Below are 8791 nucleotides of genomic sequence, written 5' to 3'. Positions count from 1 at the left end.
TTCCCTTTTCATTAAAAAGTTTGAAACCCTGTCATTTGCAACAGCACGAATGAACCTGGAGGACATTGTGTTAAGTGAAATAAGCTAGTACAGAAAGACAAAGATTGTATGATCTCACTCATACATGGCACCTAAAAATGTCAATTTCATGGAAGTAGAGAGTAGAACAGTGGTTACTAGAGATTGAAGAGGGAAGGGGACAGAAGGAGATGGGAAGAGGTTAGTCAGTAGGTACAAAGTAACCATCAGACAGGAAGAATAAGTTCTGACTCTCTACTGCACAGTAGGGTGACTGCAGTCAGTGATGTGTTGTATAGATCCAAATAACTAAGGCTGGGCACAGTGGCTCACACCTATAATCCTAGCACTCTGGGAGACCGAGGCGGGCGGATTGCTCGAGGTCAGGAGTTCAAAACCAGCCTGAGCAAGAGTGAAACCCCGTCTCTACTATAAATAGAAAGAAATTAATTGGTCAACTAATATATAGAGAAAAAATTATCCGGGCATGGTGGCATATGCCTGTAGTCCCAGCTACGTGGGAGGCTGAGGCAGAAGGATTGCTTGAGCCCAGGAGTTTGAGGTTGCTGTGAGCTAGGCTGACACCATGGCACTCACTCTAGCCTGGGCAACAAAGCGAGACTCTGTCTCAAAAAAAAAAAAAAAAGATCCAAATAACTAGAAGAGAGAATGTCCAATGTTCTCACCACAGAGAAATGATAAATGAGGTGATGGATATGCCAACTACTTGGATTTGATTATTACAAAATGTATACATGTATCAAAACAGCACATCATGTCCCATAACTATGTATAATTAACATGTGTTGATTAACAATTTAAAAAAATTTTTTTTAAGTTCTATCTAAATAAAATTTTAACCAGATTCTAAATCCACAATACCAGTGAAACCAGTGCACGTGCTCACGAGAGACCCTCATCGTATTTCCTCCACTACCACCGGCAGCCTCCACTGGCGTTTACCCTCTGGAAAATGAAAAGTTTTCTGTTGTGCTCATATCATGCAAATTATCACTAGGAGGAGGGCAGAGAGCAGAAGAGTTCCAGATGTAGATGCCCATAAGATAAAGGAGCCCAGAGCCGTTAGATGCAGGAGCAGATGTATAGGGTTTGCCTGACTCATCCTCAAGGTTGCATAAGCAAGATTTCAAAATTAATCCTGCTCTGAAGACCTCAACCCAGTGTACAACGTTCCTGGCTAGAAAAGAAGAACTATATTTTTCTAATTTTTTTTTCAACTCTTTACCATTACTTGCCTTTGTATCTCCGCCTTCTCTTTCTGCAAGAAACTGTATTTCCTACTTCTGCATACCAAGTTTCTACCTCGAGATCTGTTTGGTTCAGTTGCTGAGAAACCTGACACACCAGTGCCGCCTGGGAGAAGCCATCCACCGGTGAGTGGTGGGGCTTTTTCCGTTACTTTGTGATGCAGAGAGACTGAAAGCCTCTCTCAGCTGGAAATGCATTCACAGGGCGCAGCCTGGGGGGGCTGCAAAGCCCGTGCCCTTGGGGGAAATGATCAGGAAGAGAGAAAGGGGTGTGGGGTGGCATGTGCACCAGGAGATGTCAGAGAGACCCGGAGGACACGGAGGATGTGCAGGTGCAGCAGGTGGGAGTCCCCTCAGGGCTCAGGTGACAGGAGAGAGTGGGCAGCACATAATGTAAGGACAGCCACTCTGCTCACTTGCCCTCCAGACTCCTGAGGACTCACTTTGCTCCTCTGAGCACACAAGGACTTTAAAGAGCTGAAACTTTCTACCTTGAAATTTGTCCCCCTCTAATCCATAGACTGTGCCATCCAGGCCCTGGACGAACATGCACCTCTTGCTTCAACTCAGAGGGTCCACAGAGACAGGAGGGAGGAATTTATTTTTCTGAGAGGCAGCGTTCTACCAGTTCTGGACTGTATGTCCTGACACCTGAAATGATATCCAGGTCAGCACGTTTCAGCCACCTTGCTGACTGTTTGCTGCAGTCAGAACTAGTTGCTAGCTAGCTGTTGTCAAAATTAAATTCATGTGTGCACAGGATTTCGCACAGTGCCTGGGGCTTCAGGAGCACTCAGTTAATGACCACAGCTGTTATTCTTTAGGTGGTGCATTTTTTCCCCAACCTTGATCAGAGGTCTTATTTAATTTCTGCAGATTTTAAAAATATGAAATGTAAGACCTGTGAAATGTGTCAATCATGGGGCAAATGGAAGGACAAGGTGTTTAGATGGATGAAAATAAATTCAGTCACTACCAGCAAAAAATTTCTTGGGAATCAAGTCCTAGTGATGTTAGGTCTTATAATTCTTATTATCAGAAAGAGTTTTATGTTCTCATTCAGTTGAGCATTTATTGGTGCCTCCTTTAGCCAGGTAAGAGCTGGAAACAGAAACACAATGCAGTCCTTGACCTGGGGGAGCATGCAATGTGTAGACGATAACATGATAATTTATTGAAACGCCTGCAGTGTTGTGAGGTAAGAGTAATTTGACAGAGCATGCAAATTAGGCTTCACAGAGAAGGGGAATTTAAGCAGGAGGTATTGAAGGATGAATAGGAGTTCACCAACTATTTCAGGCAGAGGGACAGAGATATGCAGAACCACATGAAGGAAATGGAGAGTTTGGGGAGGTGGAGAGAGAGTTTGTGGCTGAAGCACAACTGGGGATTGGAGAAGAGCTTGGAGAGGAGGCTGAGAAGCAGTGAGCTTGGGCAAGGCCTGCAGAGCAGTCTGGACATAATCTTTGCAGCCCTACCACATGTATGTCATGGGGCTACTGGAGATTTTAAGCTGAGAAGTGCACGATCCAATTTCAACTTAAAAGAAGACCAATTGGGGGAGAACCTGGCCAGGGACAAACGGTGGCAAAGGAAAGACCACAACCAAGCCAGAAGTGGGAAGCGTAGGCGGCAAGACAGTGGTGGTTGAAAGAGGAGCAGAGGGGATGGAGCTGAGTATGAGGAAGAGCTCCCATGACATCACAGGGACACAGAGCAGCTCTCTGCACCAGGTGCTGTGCTGCGTCCTTGTCTCCATGCATCTTCACAGCAACTGGGCGTAGTTAATATTTCACACATGAAGAAACATACTTGAAGAAGTAATTGGCCCCAAATTACACAGCCTGTAAGCTGGAGGCAGGACTCAAATCCAGGTCTGTTTGGCTCCAAAGGTTGGCTCCTAACTTTCTGAAGACGAAGGGACCCGGGAAGATGCCAAACCAGCTTCTTAGGCAGTGGAGCCAGTGACAATAACCACGATAAGGAACCCACGATCTGGAGCAGGTGCCGGGGAGGTGCTGAGTTTGGGGTGGGTTGAATTTGAGGGACCTGCAGGACACTCACTTTCCTCACTGCTGTGTCATCAGTGCCTGAGTCTGGCTCCTAGCAGGCGCCCAGCAAATATTGATTAATAAATCCATGGAGAGAGATGCCGCAGGCAATCGAAAACTCAACTCTGGGGCTTAGGACAAAGGTAGAACTTGAGGACAGGAATGAAAGGGAAGCACTGGCACCCAGGGGAGTTAGAAGTCTGAGATCAGACCACCAGATTCAGGAGAAACTTGGCAGTTAGAATAAAGAGGCAGAAGATGAAAGAGCTGAGAGCCAAGCGTGGTGCCTGGGGACTCTTGGGGCGTGGGCAGGGGAAGGAGATGCCAATGGAGGACATTAATAAAGAAGTGATCAGACGGGGCTCCCTCCTGGAAGCAAGCAGAGTTTTAAGTGGGGGGGGGGTAGTTAGCAGAAGGATCACACGCTCAATGAGAAGGAAATTGGAGCAAACCCAAGGGTGTTTGTTAGAAAGCTGGGTTGTCACTGCGACCGTGGCAAGAGGGGTTTAGGCAGCGCGATGGAGGCAGGGTTGAGAGGGTTTGCAGTTAGAATGCTTTGGGTTCCAGGTAACAGAAAATGCAGTGAGCAATGGCTTAAAAGCAGGGGCTTGTTTTTGTCAAATAAGAAGTTATAAGATGATCTGTAGACTTGAGACACGGTGACACAGGGACTCTGCCTGGCTTGTCTCTGGCTCCCTGGGTCTTCCATCCTGCTCCCAAGCACTGTTAGGTCCGGAGCCCAGAGGGAGACACACAGAAGCCTCAAGCATAGGAAAATGCTGATTATTTGAGCACCCGGGTGCAAATGGGCGGAGGCCTAAAGAGCGTCCACCACGAGGGAGGGGACAGCCTTGGGTCTTAGAGAGGGTTTTTCCTGGGGGAGCCAGCAACTGGGCCAGAACAGCTGCTGTAATAAATTATTTTCAAACAACCAATCTCTGGGACCCCTGCAGAGATGCAGGGGTAGATTCATCCTTATGGGAGGGGGATAGGAATGCCAGCGTTGCCGCAACCATCTGTGGTCAGAGCTAGATTTACAACCTGTGGACTCCCCAGACTCCTCGGCTATTGTTTCGCAGGCCTTATGATTGGTGTCTAAGTTTCCCATTAACTGCATTTCGTCTTCTACATGCTTTCCGGGCTCCCACCCTGAGCAAACCTAACAAGCACCACGCCTTCCAAGACAGGCTGTGAAAGCAGAAGGGGCAGGTGGGGCTTCCCCTGTGTCTCTCTTCTTAGGGAACAAGGGCCTTCTCAGAAGCCCCTAGAAGACGCCCCTCAAATATGATTGTCCAGGGCCGAGGCACTGGCCCGTGCACCAGCTGCAGAGCAGGTAGAGAAAGTGGGCGTCTGGCACTTTTAGTCTCACAACTAGACTCAGGCCGGCTGGGAAGACAAAAGGTATTGGGAAGTGGCTGCTGGGTACATGGCTGGTGTCTGCCACTAGGAACGAAAGGGAAGTAACGAGCCGGCACATGCTTCAGTGGAGCAAGGCTATGTTGAAGACCGGGGATCGTGGCGTTTGTGCCGTGTGATCGTGATTTTGTTCTGTGTTTGCAGAACAGAGGAAAATGGATGACAAGGACACGTCTCCCCAGTTAATCCGCAGCACATCGTCCCCGTATCATTCTCTGTTTGCAAGAGACGGCGACATGAACAGCGAGGAAGCCACCACCGTGTACGACTATGATTACGGGGCGCCTTGTAACAAGTTCGACGTGAAGCAGATCGGGGCCCAGCTCCTGCCCCCGCTCTACTCGCTGGTGTTCATCTTCGGGCTTGTGGGCAACTTGCTGGTCGTCCTCATCCTGATAAACTGCAAGAAGCTCAAGAGCATGACGGACATCTACCTGTTCAACCTGGCCATCTCCGACCTGCTCTTCCTGCTCACCATCCCGTTCTGGGCGCACTACGCCGCAAACGGGTGGGTCTTGGGGGACGCGATGTGTAAGCTGTTCGCAGGGCTGTATCACGTGGGCTATTTTGGCGGCATCTTCTTCATCATCCTCCTGACCATCGACAGATACCTGGCTATCGTCCACGCCGTGTTTGCTCTGAAAGCCAGGACGGTCACCTTTGGGGTGGCGACAAGTGGGGTCACCTGGATGGTGTCTGTGTTAGCCTCTGTCCCAGGAATCATTTTTACCAAATCCCATAAAGATGATTCTGTTTACTTCTGTGGCCCTTATTTTCCACTAGTGTGGAAGAATTTCCATACGATTATGAGGAACGTCTTGGGTCTGTTCCTGCCCCTGCTCGTCATGGTCATCTGCTACTCGGGGATCCTGAAAACCCTACTTCGTTGTCGAAACGAGAAGAAGAGGCACAAGGCTGTGAGGCTCATCTTCGCCATCATGATTGTGTACTTCCTCTTCTGGACCCCCTACAACCTCGTCATTCTCCTGAGCACCTTCCAGGGCTTCTTCGGCCTGAGCACCTGTGAGAGCACCAGTCGCCTGGACCAAGCCATGCAGGTGACAGAGACCCTCGGGATGACACACTGCTGCATCAACCCCGTCATCTACGCCTTCGTCGGGGAGAAGTTCAGGCGGTATCTCTCGGTGTTCTTCCGGAAGTACATCGCCAAACACCTGTGCAAACAATGCCCGGTTTTCTACGGGGAGACAGCGGACCGAGTGACCTCAACCTACACCCCTTCCACTGGGGAGCAGGAAGTCTCGGCTGGTTTGTAAACCGAGTAGCAGTTTGCGCATTGTTTTTGAGGGATGATAACAATCTGTATATAATAACACACCTCAAGGGGTTGTTAAACAAGAGACCTGTAAAGCAGTTTCCCAGGAACCTCAGGACTGTGTGTACCAAGACAGACTTAGGTCACTCCTGGTGTGTCCAACTTATACTCAGGGAATATTCCAGATCAACTGCGGATAGAGACTTGGATTCTCCAGCATGCTCATCTCCACTCCTGGGAAAATGCCTCACTGCCTTGTGCTAATGCTCTTTTTCCAGTCTTCACTGTTTCTTCACTCAGTCTCTGGTTCCATCAACCTCATAATCAAGGGCCCAGCTGGCGCTGCAGAGGACAACAGGGGACAGACAGACAGGAGGGAGGAAGGAAGGGAGGGGCAGGGCCAGGGCCAGGAGGAGAAGGAGGCTGAGCCCTGACACAGACGAGGGTGGGCGGGGCGCTTGCTCATTCAGCCAGGAAGTGGTGCCAGCCCCATCTCCCACCTGTGCTTATCTCTGAAGACTTCACCAGGTCGTGGGGACTTTGGGAACTGTAACGACCTTCCGCAAGTTTTGGTTGGGTCTGGTGATCCACTTCTGCATAGGTGCATGGCACATTTTTGCTTTATAATGGTTTATGTATGACGATCACACACCCTACCTTTGAAACCTGTTAACTAGCAAGCCTTGTTGTTCACGTGTTTCTCCAACCACATCCCCCATGCAAGAATTTAGAAAACCTTTGCTTATGAAATATGCATCATCTATGATGAGCTAAACATATATATATATATATATATATATATATATATATATATATGCTCTTGTTTGAGCTTTCCAGGGAAAAGGGGAGGTTGGAGGTGGCAATTATGAGAAGGGGCAGAAGGCAGTGAGTTCCTCTGTAGGATCAGAGGATGGGGGGCCGTGGACCCCCTGCAGGTGTGCCTCTAGACTCAGCTAAGAGGGGAGCCCAGGAGGAATGTGTCAGAACCCCACAAAGCTTCCTGTCCGGTCTGAGCGGGTTTGTTGCGTGGCTGCTGTTCTGCCTGCCCACCCCCCTACCACTGTCTGTTTCCCCAAGGCCTTTATCACAGACCCCCTGGCAAAAAAAAAAAAACAAACACGAGTGTGTGCGGGTTCCAGAGACTTGAGGAGCATATGGCAGAAACCACATAACGAGAACCCCTTGAGGGTTGTGGGAGAGGAAAATCGACGGGAGGGGGCCCCGAAGCGAGTACTCAGGACAGAGACGCAGCCCAAACAGTAGTGACAGGCTCCTGCTTCGGAAATCACACATCTGGCCTGTGAATCTCAGTACCTAAATTACCAGGCAGGGAGCCCTAAATGAGGAAGATTTTAGACGGCTTGGAAAAAACATTTTCCAAACGACCTTCCAGCGCCTCGTTTTTCAATACAGGCATAGGATTCAGACATATTTTTAAAACAGTAAATAAAAGAAAGCTGGAAACTGCGACTTGCAAATGTGCTAAAGTATTATGTTAAGAGTTACTATCATGCCGAGCCTGGAAATACTGTATTAGTGCCAGAGGTAAATCTGGCCTTGAGCTAAAAAGTTTGGAGCATATAGCGCGTTTTGGGAGACTGCTGAGTCAACCCAAATAGTTGAGTAATGATGTCATTTGGATCACAGCACACAGTCCACAGCTCTCATCTGAGGTTGCCTGCCAAAAGCCTTTTTTTTTTTCCTTTAGGTACTATTATGTAGTCATGGGTTTAATCATATCTGAGTGTTTCAGTGCTTTGCAGATGTCCTTTGTTGATGCTCACATTTTCTCCTATTTGGCCAGTGGGAACTCTTAAATCAAGTTGGCTCCTAAGCAAAGCCTTTAAACCCCATTTGTAAAGAAGGGAAGTAGGAGAAGCTCACCAGGATAAGCAAAGTAAGCTCACCTCTTAGATGAACTAAGCTAAGGATGTTAAGATCTGGTGCAAGCAAGAAACACTGGGCTTCTCAAACCAGGCAACTTGGGAGCTGGAAGTTACTACGGTTCTACTTTCTTGCAACATGACTAGAGAATGTTCCAGAAAGAAGTGGGGGCAGAGGGGGAAGCTTCACCTTCAGATATTTTTGTATTATCCTAATGAACGGATAAGATTTCATTTTGGTAATGATGAAATGTAAATATTGGTTTTAAAAACTATGGGTTGGAAAATAAATCAATGTTGTAACTATATTGTTAAAAAATAAAAAAAAAACACAAATGTCTGTTTTGTCATCCTGTGGTATGGTAGATTGTGTTTGTTCAACATGTTTTGTTCACAGCTTTTCACTTCTTCCCCTATGCAACGACACACACCTGCCCTCGAGGTGTGACTTGCAAGTGTGACTTGCAATTTGTACCTTACAGACCACACACCGCAACCCCGACCGCTGCTGGCTTGTTGCTGGAATGGGAGCAGTGATGTCTGCCTCATCCAAGCAGAGCCTCTTGCTTCTGTCCCTCAGCTCATGCACCTGGTGAGCAAGAAGACACAGGGCGTGGAGCCAGGGCCACAGCCACATGCAACAGGAATAAGAAGTCTGTGTTTGCAGGGATAAGCCACCGAGTTTTGGGGGGTCGGTTGTTAGGAAGCACAAAAGCTGATCAACACATGTGGTGTATAGTGACTCCATAAATAAAATTTGGAAAAATGCCCATTTATCTCCCATCATGGACCTCAACATGGCAAGCAGCCCTCAGTTCCTACCATGTGCCAGACCAGGTTGGAAACATAGAGAAGGATGCTGATGCCCATGCCCTTGAG

At 48.2% G+C, this 8791-nt stretch overlaps 1 protein-coding gene across 1 annotated transcript; it reads left to right on the top strand.

Annotated features, from left to right (window-relative positions):
• Nucleotides 1–852: 852 nt before the first annotated feature.
• On the top strand, nucleotides 853–7322 carry CCR2 (C-C motif chemokine receptor 2). Its single transcript, XM_012770300.3, has 2 exons — nucleotides 853–1412; nucleotides 4898–7322. The coding sequence occupies exon 2, from the start codon at nucleotides 4909–4911 to the stop codon at nucleotides 6028–6030; it is 1122 nt and encodes a 373-aa protein (XP_012625754.2). The 5' UTR covers nucleotides 853–1412; nucleotides 4898–4908; the 3' UTR covers nucleotides 6031–7322.
• The last annotated feature ends 1469 nt before the right edge of the window (nucleotides 7323–8791 follow it).

This window comes from Microcebus murinus, chromosome 1 (genome assembly GCF_040939455.1).
Source record: "Microcebus murinus isolate Inina chromosome 1, M.murinus_Inina_mat1.0, whole genome shotgun sequence".
Taxonomy (NCBI): Eukaryota; Metazoa; Chordata; class Mammalia; order Primates; family Cheirogaleidae; genus Microcebus; species Microcebus murinus.
Note: the sequence above shows the minus strand (reverse complement) of the source record. Positions and strands in the feature narration are given on the sequence as shown.